The following is a 20,516-nucleotide window of genomic DNA, read 5'->3' on the forward strand; positions in this document are numbered from 1 at the left end:
ATGGAAGGACCCACGCCACCCTCTTAGGGGGATTCCCTACAGCATATAGCTTAGGTGACAAGAGGGGAGTGCACCATTGGGACACATAGGACACCTCCTACAGAGGCTACTTCTCCAAGATCAGGAAACATAACTAACCTGCCACAGACATAAAAAATACAAATAGCAACGGAGACAGAACGAGGGGGCAGAGGAACATGTTCCACATGAAGGAACAAGATAAAGCTCCAGAAGAACTAACTGAAGTGGAGACTGGCAATCTACCCCAAAGAGTTCAGAGTAATGATTGTAAAGATGATCAAAGAACTCAGGAGAACAGATGCAGAGAGTGAGGAGTTAGAAGTTTTTAACAGAGTTAGAAAATAAAAGAGAACAGAGATGGAGAATACAAATCTGAAATGAAAAAAAAAATACACTAGAAGAAATCAAAAGTAAACTAAGTGATTGAGAAGAATGGACAAATAAGCTGGAAGACAGACCCATGGAAATCATTGCCAAGGAATAGAAGAAAAAAAAAGAATGAAAAGAGGACTTCCTGCTGTGGTGCACTGAGTTAATGACCCAGCTTGTCTCTGTGGCGGTGCAGGTTCCATCCCCAGCCTGGCTGGTTTAAGGATCTGGCACGGCTGTGGCTCAGCTTCGATCCCCGGCCCAGGAACTTCCATATGCCATGAGTGCAGCAGCAACAACAACAACCAAAAAAAAAAAAAAAAAAAAAAAAAAGAAATGAGGACAATTTGACACCTGAGATATCAAATGCACTAATATTCATGTTATAGGGGTCCCAGAAGGAGAAGAGAAAGGGCCTGAGAAAATATTTAAAGAGATAATAGCAGAAAACATTCCTAACCTGGGAAAGGGAACAGTCACCTAAGTCCAGGAAGTGCAGTGTTCACACAGGATAAACCCACAGAGGAACACACGGAGACATACAGTAATCAAGAGACCCATCGTGGGCTGTTTGCTGGTCAAAGTAGAGAGTGTTGGCGGAGGGGAAGAGGTGGGGGCAGGAAATGAGAGATTCAGATGGGGAGGAGGGACAGGCTGCTGGGCTCAGAGCTGAACAGAAAGGGAGCTGCTAGACAAAGCCCCCCTCTCCCCACTGCTCACATCCTGCTGGCCCTCAGCCAGGCCCTGAGGACTGCCGTTGAGGAGGTGGAGAGAAACAGGGAGGAGGGCTGTCATTCCTGTGGGTGCACTCGTGTAAGTGCCATGTCTATGTGGCAGGCATGGAAAAGGAGTCTGAGGCTAGCCCTGGAGGGAATTTAGAGTCCGCCACAGATGTGCCCACTGCCCAAGCCCAAAAACTCATCAACCTCAGGAAGGTCAGCGGAAGCTGAGCACAGGACTAGATGGAGTCAAGGCTCCCCCCTCCCCACAGGGTGAAGCAAGGACATGCGACCCCCTGGGTGTTGGGACATGGCAACATGATGAGTTAAAACATGTGACCTCAAATACAAAGGACCCACAAAAAGGACAGTTCTGCTGTCACAACCACGTCCCAGAAGAGGGTCAGGTGTTCCTGAGTAGATGTGGCTCAACCCTTTCCAGGTCCTTCTCTGCAAAGTGAAGGCTTTGTACCAGTGGGCCCCCAGGGACAGGGCAGTCCATCGTTCTAGAGGCACAAGTCACAAACAGCAAACTGTACACATTTTGAGTGTAAAGTTGATATATTTTACTTATGTAACCACTGCCCATTTCCAGGATCTGAGAAAGTTCCCTTGTTTCCAGTCAATCACCACCCTTCCCACCCTGAGGTCACCACAAGCCTGACTTCGAAACCCACAGATTAGCTTTGCGGGTTCTGGAAATTAATATCAATGGTATCACAGAGTATGGTCTGTGGCTCCTTTGCTCAACATCCTATCTGTGAGATTCATCCATGATGCTGCCTCTCTCAGGGACCGTATTTTTAATTAAAAGTATAGTATCCTTGGTCTGAATATTCCACATTCATTGATCTATTCTCTGCTGATAACTTGGGGTGTTGCTGGCTGGGGCCATCCTGAACAAAGCTGCTGTGAACCTCCTTGCAGGGTCTTTTGGTGGCCACGTGCCTCATTTCCCCAGGGGGAACTGCTGCCCCGTAGGGTCTTTAGCCTGAGGAGCTATCATCATATAGCTTCCTAAAGTTGAGGGGGGACTTTACAAGTCTCAAAATGAATATAAAAGCAGAGAAAGTAGAGAGAGAGCAAGAGGAAAGAAACAGATCTTAAAGTATTCGCGAGACTGATTCTTTTACAGAGTCCCTACTATGAAGCGGCAAAAGCTAGGCCATGCCTCTTGTCCATCTCTCTGAGGCCTGAGGTCACCTGATCTCTGCTCCAGGACGGCAGCTGTGCCTCGCTGGCATGACCCCCAAGGCATGATGGAGGCTTTGCCAAGTGGGACAAGGCACCAGCGCTCCACAAAGCACATCCCAGCAGGGCCATAAATCTAAGCGCTCCTTCCTCACCAGCTGCCGAATGGTTCCAGCGGCGCCTCCCTGAGCTGAGCCACTCGTGGGAAGAAATCAAGGTCACGGCAGCTTTCCATTTCATGCCTCAGCAACCTGCATCCCAGGAGGACATTAAAGCACATCCAAAGCAATTCCCTTCGCACCTATGTCAAAAAGGCACTTAAGAGAGTTTCTTTTTTTTTTTTTTGTCTTTTGTATTTTCAGGGCTGTGCCCGAGGCATATGGAGGTTCCCAGGCTAGGGGTCCAGTTGGAGCTATAGCTGCCAGCCTACAGCACAGCCACAGCCACACGGATCCAAGGCTCTTCTGTGACCTACATCACAGCTCACGGTAACACTGGGTCCTTAACCCACAGAGCAAGTCCAGGGGTCAAACATGTATCCTCATGGCACTAGCTGGGTTCGTTAACCACTGAGCCATGAGGGGAACTCCTAGAGAGTTTCTTAAGCACAAGGCCCCACACAGGGTGAGCCAGGGCTCCTCCCACTTGTGCCCCATTTATACCAAAGAGGTCAACTCCTGGTGCTGCTCCAGGGAAAACCCTGATTCCAAGAGCCTACTGCTTTCTGGACCTAGAACTTGCCTTTCTGCAGAGGCGGCTTTCTCAGCCTGGGCACTATCCACATCTCAGGCCAGATGATTCTTTGTTGCAGGGACTATCTCATGAATTGTAGGATATTTAGCAGCATCTCTGGCCCCCACCCTCCAGGTGACAGAATCACTTCCTTTAGTGACAACCAAAAATGTCTCCGAACACCACCCTTCCAGACATCTGCTAGGGCAAAGGAAAGGCAAAACCATCTCTGGTCGAGAACTACCACATGAGAGAAACAAGTTAGCAAAACACCAACCGATGCGTTCTCTCCTCTAGAAGGAAAAGATCAGCTTTCCAAGACACAATCAGGCTGGACTGAGTGGGCCTGCTTGGTCCACAAGAGGCATTATAATCTTGGCAACTGTATAAAACCCAAACAAAAAAACCCGCACTGTTTACTCTGGGAAAAACCAAAAGAAAATCGAAAGGAATAAAAAGAAGATTCGGGGAAAAGCAGAGGTAAGAGGATTTGGAGGTAAGAGCAACAATGAGGGAGAAGTCATTTGTAAGTTCCCGTTTGTGAGCTGACACATCCGCCATGGTTTCCCACAGGAGTGACTCAAACACCAAACTTGAGGCCATAACTAACGGCGTGATGGCCTTGGTTTGGGGGTCCGAACTGCAAACCCAGTGTTTTCAGGAAGTGTCCCTAAACCCAAGTCCCTCTCATTATGTGAAAATATGCACACAAACACACACACTTATCCTCCTGTTCTATTAAATCAGGTTTTGTGGGGTTTTTTGTTCTTTCGTCTTTTTAGAGAAACATAGGGGTCGAATCGGAGCTGTAGCTGCTCACCTATACCACAGCCACAGCAATGCCAGATCCAAGCCACGTCTGCGACCTACACCACAGATCATGACAACACTGGATCCCACTGAGTGAGGCCAGGGATCAAACCTGTGTCCTCATAAATGCTAGTTGGGTTCATTAACCACTGAGCCACAATGGGAACTCCTCCTATTAAATCTGTTTAAAATGTATGCTCTCTGGTATCTTTTATTTTCTTCTTGAGTTCATTTTGCTAAAAAAAGCAAAAACCAAACAAAACCCATACAAAAGATTTTTAATATATCTTAGAAAATGAGCCAAAAAATTAAGGAAGTTCAGCATATTACATTGTACAATATTTAGGTAGAAATGTTTGAAAAATTATAAATACTTGTTCCCTCTCAACACAGCATGTCACAAAAATACATTTTAAAACTTTTCATGTGTAATTCCTAGAAATGATCAAATCCCTATTTATGAAGGAAAAGGCCTGATGAGGACCAGTGCTCACACACTCCTGAAACGTTCTGTACAGTAACTACAAAACTAAAATCAAAGGGTCTGCCAGCCTCCTGACAGTTGACACCACTTTAAATATTAGGAAGAATTCAGTTAGTATCAAAACATCGTTCCAAAGGGGATTTACTTAGTTCACTTCTGTGTCCTTTGATTCCTAAGTATCTATCTCAGCCAAAGCACTATTTAAAAGACTTCTGCCTCTCTGAGATAGTGCTGCTGGAGCCAGGATGCCAATCAGTCACACTGCACTAGAGAGAAACCTGCACAACCAAACACACAGATTGCAACCACTCAGAGCAGGCTCCACGTGTTGGAGAAGGCGCTTCTCCAGCCGAGCAGCAATGGTCCGAGGCATTCCAGGTCAACCGTGGCCATGGCAGGCAAACCGGCCTCTTTAGAAACAATCACTCGGAGGAGGAAACAGCTGCCAAAAAAGCAACTGCCCCAGCCTGCAGGGGTTCTGATACCCAGGGACCTGAGCACCTCCCCGCTCCTGGCCACAGGCTGCGACGGACGGATGGATGCGGGCACCACTGTACTGTCTGTGCGCTGCCTCCTTCCGACAAGAATCTGCAGGAGCTAAGGGGCATCTTCAGAAGCTGAAGTTTTCAGAGAGAGAGGAAAAGAAAGAGCTTGCCGAGGTTGCCTTTTTTGTTCTTTTCAGGTAAGCCCTGATTTGCAGGCAGATAAATAAAAAGCCTTCTTTACTATACTGAGCCCATAGGAGGCGCTGGAGGAAGAAGAGTTAGAAGCAGCAAAGCCAGGTCCTCTTGCCTTTAGCATAAAGCTTTCCAGCTACACTGGAACCTACATAAGTGACGTGACTTCTGCTCACTCCGTGGTCTTCTTTCCTTTCCAGCTCTTCTCTCTCTCTTCAAGCTCTGCCTGAGTGAAAGCTGCAGGGCCCCAGTTAGTGATCAGGTGAGGGTTTTTTGAACCTAAGAGGCAAACATGCATTAGACACAGGAAGAATTATATTCTTCAGTGAACATTACTATTTTCTCACAGACAAAAGATTACTTTTTTTGTCTTTTTTTTTTTTTTTTGGTCTTTTTAGGGCCACACCCAAGGCATATGGAGGTTTGCAGGCTAGGGTTCAAATCAGAGCTACAGCTGCCAGCCTACACCCGAGCCACAGCAACGCCAGATCCAAGCCGCGTCTGCAACCTACACCACAACTCACGGCAATGCCGGATCCTTAACCCACTGAGCGAGGCCAGGGATCGAACCTGCAATCTCATGGTTCCCAGTCGGATTCATTTCCATTGTGCCAGGACTGGAACTCCCCCAAAAGATTAACTTTACGACTTTTTTTTCTTCTCTATGAAACATCCATAAAGGTCATGCCAGCCTTTATACAACTGAAGATGTATACAAAGGAGATTAACCAGGCCTCCTTATCTGTCAGAGGGCAGGTTTTTCAAGAAAAACTTATCCAAGTGCTTCCAAGAGTGTGTTACCTGGTTCTATCAATCGAATTAATCCTTCATGCTGGGCCACTTTGTCCTTCCAGCTCTTGGTTTTATTCGTCGCCAACTCAAGCTTCTTTTTAACCCCCTGGAACAAAAGCAGCTTTTAGGTTAGGCAAATGCACAAGCAGCTTAAGACCCAAGTTATAATGTCTGGGCACTTCCCATATACACGGGGGGTTATCTCATTAAATTGTCACCGCCACAAGAAGCAGGAACTATTATTACCCCCAATTGACAGATGTGGAAGCTAGGGCTCAGAGCAGTTAAGTAACCCCCCACATTCCCCAGTCACTCAGAGGACCTAATTCACACAAACTGTAGATGAATGTGTAAGATCCCTGTGTGCTAGTCACGGCTTACTGCCTCTCAACTCCCAATCCACTCTTGGCTGTCCTGCCTGTGACGCCAGGACAGCTCTCCCTTGCCAGCTGGCACCATTTAGGCTTCACCGGTGGAGGGGCTGGCAGGACCCTGGAGGAGGCAGGGGCTTTGCCCCTGGGTTCCACGGTGCTCTTTGCGGCAGCTCCTGTGACACACGGGACACACGTGGTACCCACTCCAGTGGGTTTTCTCAGCACCACCCCTGTGGGGAGCTTCCATCAGTGCCCCAGGGGGTGGATTCTGCGTCAATGGCACCTCGCTGAGCTTTTCTGCCATTCCCTAGGCCAAGGCCATACCCTCTGCAAGGAAGACTGGACCACAGAGCTGGACTTAAGGGGCACAGAGCCAGGGGGACCCTCTTCCAGAGGCATTTCTTCCCCGGGTACTTGGCCTCAGCCCTCCAGGCAGTGGCAGCCTCCTGGGCCTGCCCTCCCTGCATTCTTAGTTTTCTTTGCTGCTTAGCAGGTAATTCCCTGTGGTAGTGAACTGTTGTTTAGATTAAACTTTCCCTGTTTAAATGACCATGTGGTTTCAGTCTCCTGAATTGGACTCTGTGACACCTCAATGCCTGTAAAAACTTCTTACTTAAAGCTAAGCAAAATTCTTACACAGCTTCTTACAGCAAACCAAACATTCCTCTGTTTTAAAACATGTGCGTTGGAGTTCCCTTCGTGGCTCAGCAGTTAATGAATCCGATTAGAATCCATGAGGATATGGGTTCAATCCCTTGCCTCACTCAGTGGGCCAAGGATCTGGCATTGCTGTCAGCGGCTGTGCAGGTCGCAGATGCAGCTCGGATCCTGCGTTGCTGTGGCTGTGGTGTAGGCTGGTAGCTGTAGCAATTCGACCCCTAGCCTGGGAACTTCCATATGTCGCAGGTGTGGCCCTAAAAAGCAGAAAAAAAAAAAAAGTTTGCGTTAAGAATTTCCATGTACAGGTTTGCAGGGATTGGCTTAATGACCTCGTACTGCTCCAGTGCTTGTTTCCGCTCCAGCTCGAGCTGCTGCAGCTGCTCCATGGCTTCCTGAAGGGCCTGCTCTTTGATGACGCGCTGGTTCTCCAGCTCCTGCTTCTCTGCTTCCGTTGTCCGAATAGCCTGCTGCTGCTCCAAGTGCCACTTCTCCAGTTCAGCCCTCTTGGACGACTCTTCCTCCAGCAACCTGCAATGCAGAGAGATCAGGACCAGACCCTCCAAGTCACCACACCTGGCCAGCAGGTGACAAAGCCAGTCAGAGCAGCAGAGAAGGCTGTAGGTCATCTAACCCACTTCTCATTTTTTTTTCCCCCTTTTTTGATCACCCCCGAGGCATATGGAGCTCCCACGCCAGGGATCAAATCCAAGCCACAGTTGCAACCTAAGCCACAGCTCTGACAACACCAGATCCTTAACCTGCATTGCTGTGCAGGGGACTGAACCCCCGCATCCCAGCATTCCCACAATGCCTCCAATCCTATTATGGGAACTCCCCACCTTTCATTTTACAGGAAGGAAACTAGGAGCTGGAGAGGCCCATATTCACAAAGCAGGCAAGGTTCCACTCTATGTTCTGTTTCACCCTTTATTGGAAAAAAAAATTATAAATATAACATTTATGGATGCCTTAATGGGCCCAGAGCAAAGTGTATTTTCTCCATTAATCCTTAAGTACTATGATTATTATTGTTGTTATTATTTTTGTCTTTTTAGGGCTGCACCCATGGTATATGGAGGTTCTCAGGCTAGGGGTCAAATCAGAGCTACAGCCATCGGTTTACACCACAGCCACAGCAACTAGGGATCTGAGCTGCATCTGCAACCTACACCTCAGCTCACGGCAATGCCAGATCCTTAACCCACTGAACGAAGCCAGGGATTGAACCCACAACCTCATGGATACTAGTCAGGTTTGTTAACCACTGAACCATGATGGGAGCTCCTCCTTAAGTACTATTATTATTATTATTATTATTATTATTATTATTTTGTCTTTTCTGGGGCCACACCAGGGCATATGTAGGTTCCCAGGCCAGGGGTCCAATCGAAACTGTAGCAGCTGGCCTGTGTCAGAACCATAGCAATGCCAGATGCAAGCCAAGTCTGCAACCTACACCACAGCTCACTGCAATGCTGAATCCTTAACCCACCGAGCAAGGCCAGGGATTGAACCCGCAACCTCATGGTTTCTAGTCGGATTCATTAACCACTGAGCCACAACAGGAACTCCTTAAGCACTATTATTATTCAGTTGAGAGATGGAGAAAGTGAGGCACAAAGGTAAAGTGACCTGGACTAGGTCATTCACCTGACAGGCACTTCAAAAGGGCCACTTTTGAAGTTTGCCTGGCTGCTACAACATTGAAACATTTTTCATCTAGTAAAAACCTATTACCAAAGAAAAAGCTGACAATTTAACTACAGTGAGAGAAGAAGGAGCTGATAAGAGATAGAATAAAACCAGACACCATTTACTGACCGAGTACCGCATATCAGGCTGTATATCTTCATTAGCACTAACCTCTCACTATTCTGCAAGGTATTATTATCCTTACACAGATGAAGTCCAAGGGTTTAAAAGTATGACGCACAGGTAATAGCGGATTTCAACCTAGGCTTGTGTGACTTCAACATATTATCTTTAATAACAAGCTACCTATCTGAGAATATCTAGCTATGCAGGTATTAAAAAAACTAACATGCAGCCCAAGCCCAAAGTATAGACAACGCCCCCCCCCCCCCGCCCCGCCCCCTGCTCAGGACAGGACGTATCTCTGCTGGCTTGACAGTCAGAACTACAGTGACAAACCAGTTACCACTACCCAAGAGCATTTGCATTTCTAAAACCAACACCCAGAGAAGTTAAGCACCAGACTCTACAACCCCTATTTGACTCCCTCAACTCCCCACCTCTATAAAAATTCCCTCTGCAGCATCCTGCAGGGTGGTTCTCCAACTCTGTGCAATGGGCTACTGCTTCACAAACCAGGCTGGTTTATTTCTGGGAAGTCTTGATCCTTACAAAGTTCTTCCTCAGCTAAGATGCACTCTCCCTCCCTTTATCCTGAGCTCCACAAAGGGCCAGTCTGCTCCCTTGGAGACATCTCTCGGAGCGTGACATCCACAGTGAACACGACCCTGCCAGTACAGGCTGACCAGCACACAGGGCATTCACTCACTCAGTGTGTAAATAGTCTGCACCTTTCATGTGCTTTTCTTTTTTTTCTTTTTTTGCCTTTTAGAGCTGCACTCACGGCATGTGGCAGTTCCCAGGCTAGGAGTCGAATCAGAGCTGCAGCTGCCAGCCTACACCACAGCTAGAGCAACACAGGATCTGAGCAGTGTCTGCGACCTACACCTCAGCTCATGGCAATGCCCACTGAAAGAGTCCAGGGATTGAACCTGAATCCTCATGGATCCTAGTCGGGTTTGCTAACCGCTGAGCCATGAAGGGAGCTCCCCCGTGTGCTTTTCTACACTGAACAGAGACTGGAAGGACCCGTTTCTGGAAGTCTTAAGGGCAGTGGACATTTGCAGGAGGTTAGGCTGCCCAGCACTGAACCCCCCTTCATGTGTCTGGGGACTCTGCCACCAGTGGGAGTCTTGATGGAAAGTAGTACCCATCTCCCACCCCAAAAGCCAGAGGCCAGGAGTTCTCATTGTGGCTCAGTGAGTTAAGGACCCAACATAGTGTCTTGGGGATGTGGGTTCAATCCCTGGCCTTGCTCAGTGGGTTAAGGACCTGGCATTGCCGTGAGCTGTGGTGCAGGTCACAGATGCAGCTTGGATCCCGCATTGCTATGGCTGTGGTATAGGCTGGCAGCTGTAGTTCTGATTTGACCCCTAGCCTGGCAACTTCCATATGCCACAGGTACGGCCCTAAAACAAAGAAAAACAAAACAAAACCACAGGCCAGACCCCTGCCCTCCTGCCCTGGGCAGTCAGGGTGTGTGGAAGTCTGAGCTAGGCTTGGCTAAGCAGGTGTCCTTCCTGGAACTTAGAGTCCAAAGCAACTGACACAAAGCAGCAGAGACAGTGGAGAATTCATCTTGCTGGCGTCAGCAACATCTAGTGCCAAGTGATGGCAGGAATGACCAGCCGACTGCTGGTGCCCAGCATTAGTGGCACCCTGGCTGGACTCCTCCTGTGCCCTGGTTTGGGCTGCTCAGCTCCCTTGGCTTCTGCCTGTGTTCAAGGCCTGGCCACCTGCCTTTCTGAGGAACTGGCAAACTTCTCAAGAACCATCCAACAAATTCTTTTATTGCTTTAGCTAACCCAGCTAATCCAGTTTCTGTGACTAGCAAACAAGACCCCTGACTAAAGACTTGAACCTCTCTGCCTCAGTTCCTCATTTATGGTAAAGGAACAAGGGACTATGACCACTATCAAAGGTTTACTGATCCATTAAATGTGATGATGCACATAAAGTACTTAGAAAAATACCTAAAATGTTGTAAGTGCTGAACAATATCAGCTCGTATTATTACAGGGGGATTATTACCGCCTTTGCTCTGGATATTTCATGAAGGCTGCTTGAGAGTATATGAGGATGGATAAGCAATGAGATCCTGCTGTGTAGCACTGGGAACTATATCTAGTCACCTGTAATGGAGCATGATGGAGGATCATGTGAGACAAAGAATGCATATATGTATGTATGACTGGGTCACTTTGCTGTACAGTAGAAAATTGACAGGACACTGTAAACCAGCTATAATGGAAAAAATAAAAATCATTTAAAAGAATGACCGCTAGAGGGGGCACATCTGTCCATTTCAAGTTCCAAACACTAGGCGGAAAGAAAAACAATTTAAAGTACTAAAATTCATAAAATGGCCTTACCGCACCAAGAAAAAGTAGTTCGTTTTTGTGCAGTAATTTCAGCTTATTGGAGCAGAGCTGTATGTAGTAATTACACTTGCATTCAAAAGGTTGACACCACTTTGCCATTTACTTAAATTGCTGCGCAAAATAATTAGCCAGAGCTTTTTAAATGACAATACTCATGCCTGGACTCCTACCCACAGATATTTTGATTCAGCAAATTTGTGACAGGCCCTACCTATGTATTTTTTTAAAGCTTTATAGGTGATTCTGATATTTACCACTGGTTAAAAACTATTGGTGTCAATTATCCAAAACTGTCTTACTCAAAACATCACTCAGGAGTTCCTGCTATGGCACAGGGGGTTAAAAATCTGACTGCAGCAGCTCGGATCTCTGTGGAGGCATGGTTTCAACTGTCAGCCGGGTGTAGTGGGTTACAGGATCCAGCACTGCCACAGCTGCAGCTCATATTCAATCCCTGCCCTGGGAACTGCCACATACCACAGGTGTGGCCATTAAAAAAATTTTTTTAAATAAATAAGTGCAGTGGTATATGTATACAGTGCATTATTATAAAAAAAATTCACTCATTCTGTAAACAGGAGATACTAAAAGTTTAATCAATTTCTAGAGTTAATTGGTTCTCGCTGTGATCTAATTTCTGCTGTCATAATTAATCTCCCTCAAAACTTCAGAGAAGTAAATATATATAGTGAATTCTGTGAATTCCCTGCATAATGGCCATCTATAAACTCTTGACATGGAGTTCCGGTCATGGCACAGTGGTTAACGAATCCAAATAGGATTCATGAGGACGAGGGTTCGATCCCTGGCTTCGCTCAGTGGGTTGGGGATCCGGTGTTACCGTGAGCTGTGATGTAGGTTGCAGATGCTGCTCAGACCCCATGCTGCTGTGGCTGTGGTGTAGGCCGGAGGCTACAGCCCTGGTTTGATCCTTAGCCTGGGAACCTCCATATGTCTTGGGAGTGGCCCTAAAAAGACAAAATAAATAAACTCTTTACATATCACAGAAGATGAGAAGGCTCAAAACCATCTAGTGCCCCTTGGAATGTCTCTCTTTAGAAGTCACATGGGATCAAACTCTCCTGGGCAAAGGATGATGTGTGAACATCGCTGCCCAGGAATGACTGGGTGGTGGTGCCCAACCCCTGTTTAACACCACAGGACAGAAAACGCACACTCGTGGGACCCATAAGTGCCAGGCAACAGGCCAAGCATTTAATTTTCTACCTAGAAGATCATTTTTTCCTTAACAGAATAAAATTAAAATGTTCAAAACCTAGGTGATTTATTTTTGAAGTCATTTTTGGCAACATATGTAACGAAGAAACCTCCTTCCTCCTTCCCACCTAAAGATTCAAAGAACATTTTTTGCTGCTCCCTGTGTGGAACTGCAGCCACGGAAAATCTACCCCAGGTCATCCCACAGCTGGTCCCCAAAAGGGGGGCACAGCTCAAAGCCTAAGCTGTGTCTGCACTGACAGCTGCTGCCTAGGGAACACAGCTTTTAGTGCTGCCTCCCTTGACCAGATGTCTGGAAAAAAGCAAGTGGGGAAGCACGTTAACTGGGAGAGGGGGGAGTTCCCGCTGTGGCTGGTGGGTTAAGAACCCAACTAGTATTCATGAGGATGTGGGTTCAAGCTCTGGCTTCGCTCAGTGGGTTAAGGATCTGGCGTTGCCATAAGCCATGGTGTAGGTTGCAGATGTGGCTCGGATTCCATGTTGCTGTGTTTGTGGTCAGGCCGGCAGTTGCAGCTCCAATTGGACCCCTAGCCTGGGAGCTTCTGTACGCCATGAGTTTGGCCTGAAAAAAAAAAAAAAACTGGGAGAGGGGAGATCAAATTTGTTCTTTGGGGAGTTCCCATCGTGGCGCAGTGGTTAACGAATCTGACTAGGAACCATGAGGCTGCAGGTTCGATCCCTGGCCTTGCTCAGTGGGTTAAGGATCTGGCATTGCCGTGAGCTGTGGTGTAGGTTGCAGACGCAGCTTGGATTCCGCGTTGCTGTGGCTCTGGCATAGGCCGGTGGCTACAGCTCTGATTCGACCCCTAGCCTGGGAACCTCCATATGCCGCAGGAGTGGCCCTAGAAAAGGCAAAAAGACAAACAAATAAATAAATATTAAAAAAAAAATTTTTGTTCTTTGGGGTCTTCTTTCTACTTTTTCCTCCCTACTGCTCCAAAGACCAAACACCGGGTGTGCTCATCTGAGATCATGACTATTACATAGTACACCTGACTTTAAAAGTTCTAAGAAAAAAAAGAACCTCTTTCAAGGAATAATTATTTAAGGCATGTCACCAATCCTGAAATACCAAATGAAAACTGATTAGTTCTTCATTATCCTGCACAGTGGCTGCAGCTCTGGCCTAAAGAGGGCCCTACCTCCACACAAGGGCCTTCTGGGGCCTGGAACGTGTGGAAGAAAGCAGGTTCTCACCAGGGCTGAGCCTGGGTCCACGGACATTCTAGAATATGACTAAGGGTAACCACCAAACATATCCATCTGACTGCTCTGAAATAGATTAGAGGCCTTTCTTTAGCCCAGAAGTAACGGAGTGGGAATAAATAACCCAGCCAGCCCAGCCTCCGGGATCTCTCCAATCTGGCAGAGCTGCCCCTCCCTCTCCAGCAGAGTCAGTCAATCTGAGAAAGTGTAGGAGCCCAGGCAAAGCACACAAAGCACAGCAGACGGGCTGATCCGGCACCTGGCCTGAAGCTTTCGCACAGTCTCTTCATCTTGCCGGGCCTGCCTCTCATCTTCGAGGGCCTCCTGCAGCTTGAGGTACATGTCTTCCAGCTCCCGGACTCGCTGCAAATACTGTTCCAGTTCAGAGGATTTCTGGGCAACCTGCTCTTCCATCTGCTGCCTGATCTGATGGTATAAAAGGGTTTGATGTTTAAGCTGGGGTTGACTTTGCCCTCAGGGAAAGCCTCCCGCTCCACCACCATCCATCATCCAGAGTAAGGCCACAGCACAGAGCTCCAGCCCATCAGGGTGGGCTGGGCCCTGCCCTTCACTCCTGGAAGCTGAAGGAAGCGAGAGCATCATACCTAAGACCTAAGACCACAACCAAAGAGTCTGGCCACATAAACCACAACCCACACGCTGTTCTCCTGCCCTGGTCTCCCTCTCATCCCCTTCATTCCACATTTCAGACTCAAGAAACAAGTATTTCCCTGTGTAATTTCTCTTTAAAGTCCATCCTGTCTTAAAGCCACAATCTCTTTGCCAGCAGAGTCTTCTCTAAAAGGAATGAAACATTTCCCAGTCAGAACAGTCAACAGGTTAAAACAGAGGGGAAAGGAAAGACTGACTGGGCTGTAGTGAGTCCCCCTACACTTAGCTGGCTGCCTGGCACCCCGTTCTCCCTCCCTAGGGCACCTCCAGCCCTGAGGGACCTCAAGCATGTAACTAGTGTTCGAACAAGTTTATGGTTTCTCTATCTGGATTACGGAGTTCTGAATCTCTGCCTTAAAAGTTAAAAGCCAAAGGAGTTCCCATTGTGGCTCAGCAGTTAATGAATCCGACTAGCATCCATGAGGATGCAGATCTGATCCCTGGCCTCGCTCTGTGGGTTAAGGATCTGGCATTGCTGTGAGCTATGGAGTAGCTTGGATCCTGTGTTGCTGTGGCTGTGGTGTAAGCCAGTGGCTACAGCTCCATTTCAACCCCTAGCCTGGGAACCTCCATATGCTGCAGGTGTGGCCCAAAAAAGACAAAAAGCCAAAAAAGAAAAAAAAAAAAAAGTTAAAAGCCAAGGACATCCTAAAGGTAGTATCTTACACGATGTTATATGTTTCACTTGCATTAGTGTACTTTACCCTCATAAGCAACACAAGTAGCCACAAGATCATGAGTGATGATGTGGCTACTACCCCCCTCCAATATGAAAAAGAGAAACTCATGCTCATGAGAAGCAGTGAGGACACGAACCCAGATCTTCTGGCCACACAGCGAGGACCCTCTCCCCATCACCTGCAGCTCCCTCTCTCAACATAAACGCCCCTACTTCAAGCCTAAGCAGCACAAAGTTGCTGAAGGAACTGTCACGGCCCCTGTTTAACAGGCCCTGGGCTCAGCCCTCTCCCACACGCTGAACTCAGTGTGAGGAGACCTGGGTTCCAATTGACCAGCTCACCACCTGAAGCAGCATGGCCCTTGGTGATGAGAACCCCTCGGATGAGTCAGAGCTGCCAGCAGCAGCAGTCCAGCTGCATGTGTTTTCATGACTTCAGAACCCCCTCTCTGGCTTATCACAGAGGAGAACTGTCATGGAACTTAGCTTGCTTTTTCCAGAGCTATTGCTTTTCCAAGCCTGGACTCTGAGGGATGAAAGGGATGCTATTAATAATTATACCAGGATGGGAGTTCCTTTTGTGGCTCAGTGGTTAACGAACCCGACTAGCATCCATGAGGATGCAGGTGCGATTCCTGGCCCCGCTCAGTGAGTTAAGGATCCAGCACTGCCATGAGCTGTGGTGTAGGTCACAGATGTGGCCCGGATCCAGCATTGGTATGGCTGTGGCAAAGGCTGGTGGCTATAGCTCCAATTGGACTCCTAGCCTGGGAACCTCCCTATGCTGCGGTGTGGCCCTAAAAAGACAAAAAAGACAAAAAAAAAAAAAAAAGAAAAAAAAAAAAGAAAATTATACCAGGATGGCAGGGACAGCCCCAGATAAACCAGGACATATGGTTTCCCTACCCCCATCACATATCACCCCATTCCGTAAATGTCTACTTGGGAGTCTCAAGAGCAAGGTTTACCTTCGCATCCTTTGCAGAGTGCCTAGCACACAGCAGGTGCTCGATAAACTGGTAGTGAATGCATAACAAACGTAACTTCCCCAACAGCCCACTGCCAGCCAGCAGCAGATCCAAGCTAGCAACACGGCCTCACTCCAGCCTCCCAGGTCTTTACCCTCCACCAATTCAGACTGGCTTTGGGTGGCTGGCCCCTTCACCCCCACAGGCTGGCCTCTGCCCCTCTGCCAACCTGGCTGGCTCTGCGAGTTAAAGCAGCAAGTGTCCCCTGGTGTATGGTACTCACAAGCTTCTCCCGCTCCAGCTCCGTGCTGAATCTGGCCTGAAGTTCCACTTGAGTCTGAAGGCGTTTCTTTTCTTCTTCTGCTGCCCGAGATGCTGCTTCTTCCAGTTTCTATCCAAAAACCCATCCAAAGAAAAGCAGGAAATGTTACAGAGGAAATGTGTCTGGAGAGAAATGATCACACCTTAAATATTATGGGGGAAACCAGACATTCTCAAGGTTCAATAAAGAGGGAATTAAAAACGGGCGGATCCATTGGAATTCCACTGCAACAATTTCCCCAGTCAACACGCGAAACAAACTGGGTAACTGAATGACTCCTAATAGGTCTGAACATCTTTCAGGGAAAATTTTAGTCATTTAGTACAGTTATTAAGTTACATTCACTTGCAAATCATTCGTAAGGTCGAATCTACTGCTTGAGCTGGTCCTAAACAATTCTGTCATCTTCCGATCACTCCTTAAAACTATTCCCAGAGCTTGACTTTCCAAAGGGTGGCAAAACAACCACTTAAAGTTTCTGGGAATTATCTGAACAAGAACATTTTTTGCAAGAAAATCAACTAGATCTCAGCAAGAACAGTAAAAGTCTGTGTCACCTGAGCCACACTGCAGCTCCATCTCTGCCCCTCCCACGTCAGTGAGAAGGAGGCGCCACCCCATGGCCACAGAACCAAGGACACAGGGCTCCCTCTCTCCTCAGTTCTCAGTCTAGGGCTATGGTATCTCGAGGAGGGTGCAGGCAGAAAAATGTTGCCTTCCATCAAGCCATCGGCCACTGTAGCTGCCCCAGTGGCACATGCATCCTGAGGGGAACTTAGGATGGAGAAAAAGAGGATACCAGCCCTAAGTAGTTAAGATGCATACCTAAGAAATAATCTTAATGAGCCCAGATCTGTATCTTCCCAAATACAGAAAGCACTCAGATCATTAACTCGAAATATCTTCTATGTGATCAGCAGTTAACTATTCTTTTTTCCCCAACCAAAACTCCTATATATCTAGGCTCTCTCCTTACTTCTTTGGAACCAACCATTCCTGGGGGCTGAGGCTGTCTCCCAGACCAGAGTCCTCAGTAAGGTCCCCAAATAAAATATAACCCTCAACTTTCAGGTTGTGTATATATTCTTTTTCCATTGACAAAACCAACAAACTAAACCACAGGCCAGCTAGAAGTTTTGACAGGGGAAACCAACAGAAGGAAGCAAAGAAGAGGCCCCAAGTAGAAACAAGTCTCAAAGACAGGCCTCCAGGACTATGGGTGGGCCAGAATTTAAGTATCATTCTGTGGGGCAAGTTTAGGCTCCAGGGCATTGTCAAAAACAAAAGAGCAATCGCTGCGCAATCACTGCGAGATGCACAGCAGGGTGTGATACCAACAAAGGCAGCCAGCTTAACCAGGAGATCCGAGACAGAGCCCTGCTGCCATACACAAAAATAAACTCAAACTGGATTAAAGACTGAAATCCAAGACCAGATACTATAAAACACCTAGAGGAAAACATAGGCAGGACACTCTTTGACATAAACCACAGAAACATTTTTTTGGCTTCATCTCCCAGAGTAAAGGCAATAAAAAATTAATGAATGGGGAGTGCCCTTTGTGGCTCAGTGGTTAACAAACCAGACTAGGAACCATAAGGATGTGGGTTTGATCCCTGGCCTTGCTCAGTGGGTTAAGGATCTGGCGGCATGGCTGTGAGCTCTAGCTGACACGGCTCGGATCCCGTGCTGTGGTGGCTGTGCCATAGACCAGCGGCTGGAGCTCTGATTTGACCCCTAGCCTGGGAACCGCCACATGCTTCAAGTGTGGCCTGAAAAAACCAAAAAAATAAATAAATAAACAAATGGGACCTAATTAAACTTAAAAGCTTTTACACAGCAAAGAAAACCATTGACAAAATGAAATGACAACCTACTGAATGAGAGAAAATATTTGCAAATGATACGACCAATAAGGGATTGAAGCCAACATTATACAAACAGCTCATGGAACTCAATATCAAAAAACCAAACCAAACCCTTGTACACAGTAAATTGATGAATGTAAGTTGGTGGGAATGTAAATTCGTGAAGCCACTTTGCAAAGCAGTATGGAAGTTTCTCGGAAAACTAAAAACAGAACTATCATATGAACCAGCAATCCCACTCCTGGATATATACCCAAGAAAAACAAAAATATTAATGCATTCCAATGTTCATAGCAGCATTATTTACAACTGCCAAGATATGGAAGCAACCGAAGACTGGATAATGAAGATAGGGTGTACACACACACACACACACACACACACACACACACACACCCCAGAATACTACTTAATACACTGTATGATATCACTCTGATGTGGAATCTAAAACATACAACTAGCGAATACAACAGAAAAGAGGAAGGCTCACAGATATACTGAACAAACTCACAGTTACCAGTGGGGAGACAGAAGGAGGGGCAATATAGGGGTGATGGAGTGGGAAATAACAAATTACTGGATGTAAGATAGGCTTAGGGATGTACTGTACAACACAGGGAATATAGCCAATATTCTGTAATAACTGTAAATGGAGTGTAACCTTTAAAAATTGTACTTAAGAATACAAGAAAAACATGGAAACAACCTAAATGTCCATCAACAGATGATTGGATTAAGAAGTTGCAGCAACATGGATGGAACTAGAGACTCTCATACTAAGTGAAGTAAGTCAGAAAGAGAAGGACAAATACCATATGATATCGCTTATATCTGGAATCTAATATACAGCACAAATGAACCTTTCCATAGAAAAGAAAATCATGGACTTGGAGAATAGACTTGTGGTTGCCAAGGGAGAGGGGGAAGGAGTGGGATGGATTGGGAATTTGGGGTTAATAGATGCAAACTATTGCTTTTGGAGTGAATAGGCAATGAGATTCTGCAGTATAGCATTGGGAACTGTATCTAATCCCTTATGATGGAGCATGATAATGTGAGAAAAAAGAATGTATACATGTATGTTTGACTGGGTCACCTTGCTATACGGTAGAAAATCGACAGAAAACTATACACCAGTGTTGGAAAAAATAAAAATCATTATAAAAATTTTAAAAAGGAAGAAAAAATCATTTTAAAATCATTATAAAATTAAAAGAAAAGAATATGCAAAAACAAACAAAAAAAAGCCCTGCTGACACCTTGGCCATCCCACGGCATTGTGTACATGCCTGAGATTGGACTTCAGAGGACAGACAGAGGCTACATACCATGAGGAGAACAGGCTTCCCTGAAAGAGCCCAGCCAAGTCACTAAACAAATGAGCAAATAATGACAACCCCTTTGGGGAGGGGAGGACGCTATGAGTCGCTACAATATACCATCTAAAATGTCCAGTTTTGGAGTTCCCGTTGTGGCACAGCGGAAATAAGTCTGACTAGGCACCATGAGGTTGCGGGTTCGATCCCTGGCCTTGTTCAGTGGGTTAAAGATCCAGTGTTGCTGTGAGCCAAGGTGTAGGTCCCAGAGGTGGCTCGGATCTGGTGTTGGTATGGCTGTGGTATAGGCCGGAAGCTACAGCTCCGATAAGACCCCTAGCCTAGGAACCTCCATATGCCTTGGGTGCAGCCCTAAAAAAAAAGACAAAAAAATCAAAATATCCAGTTTTCAGAGTTCCTGCAGTTGTCATAGCTGCGGCTCGTATTCAATCTCTGGCCCAGAAACTTCTATGTGCCATGGGCATGGCCATAAAATTAAAAAAAAAAAAAAAAAAAAAAAAGTCCAGTTTTCAACAAGAACTTTTGAGATGTGCAAAGCAAAAGAAAAGTGACTCATACACAAGGGAAAAAAAACAAGCAATATAAAAATGCCTTTTTTGGGGGGCTGCGCCCATGGCATGAGGAAGCTCCCTGCACCACAGCAATAACCAGAGCCGCAGCAGTGGCAATGCTGAGTCCTTAACCCACTGAGCCACCAAGGAACTCCTAGAAACCGCCTTTGATGGGGCCCAGATGCTGGATTTAGTAAAGACTTCAAAGAAGTTATTATATGTTCAAAGAGCTTAAGAAACCATTCTTAAGGAAGGCATAGTTGACATGATGATATCCCATCAAACAGATGACACAACAGTAAAAAAAAAAAAAAACAAACAAAAAAAAAACACATTTTAAAAAATACCAAATGGAAATTCTGGAGATAAAAAGTAATTGAAATGAAAAATTCACTAGAGGTCCTCACCCATACATTTGGGCTATAAGAATCAAAGACAGGAGTTTCTGTTGTGGCTCAACAAACCTGACTAGGATCCATGAGGATGAGGGTTAGCTCCCTGGCCTCGCTCAGTGGGTTAAGTATCTGGTGCTGCCCTGTGTGGTGTAGGTCACAGACACAACTTGGATCCCTCGTTGCTGTGGCTGTGGTGTATGCCAGCAGGTGCAGCTCCGATTTGACCCCTAACCTGGGAACCTCCATATGCCACACTT

General features: G+C 46.6%; 1 protein-coding gene across 2 annotated transcripts in view; it reads right to left on the reverse strand.

The window, feature by feature from the left end:
• Window positions 1-4,103: 4,103 nt before the first annotated feature.
• Window positions 4,104-20,516, reverse strand: part of SWAP70 (switching B cell complex subunit SWAP70) — an 83,134-nt gene continuing 66,721 nt past the window's right edge. Inside the window, exons 8-12 of one of the 2 annotated variants that reach the window (XR_014837301.1) lie at window positions 16,070-16,177; window positions 13,091-13,893; window positions 7,159-7,916; window positions 5,805-5,901; window positions 4,104-5,282 (exon numbers count right to left, since the gene is read on the reverse strand). Coding sequence is in view for 1 of the 2 variants with exons in the window: in XM_003122981.7 (XP_003123029.2) it covers window positions 5,176-5,282; window positions 5,805-5,901; window positions 7,159-7,357; window positions 13,727-13,893; window positions 16,070-16,177 (678 nt within the window). In the remaining variant the exon portion in view is untranslated. The remainder of the gene's footprint in view (window positions 5,283-5,804; window positions 5,902-7,158; window positions 7,917-13,090; window positions 13,894-16,069; window positions 16,178-20,516) is intronic. The other variant, XM_003122981.7, reaches the window with a different exon arrangement.

Source organism: Sus scrofa, chromosome 2 (assembly GCF_054392235.1).
Source record: "Sus scrofa isolate SSC_HxYL_T2T_F1_AM1 chromosome 2, Sscrofa_HxYL_maternal_Yorkshire_Landrace_v2.0, whole genome shotgun sequence".
NCBI lineage: Eukaryota > Metazoa > Chordata > Mammalia > Artiodactyla > Suidae > Sus > Sus scrofa.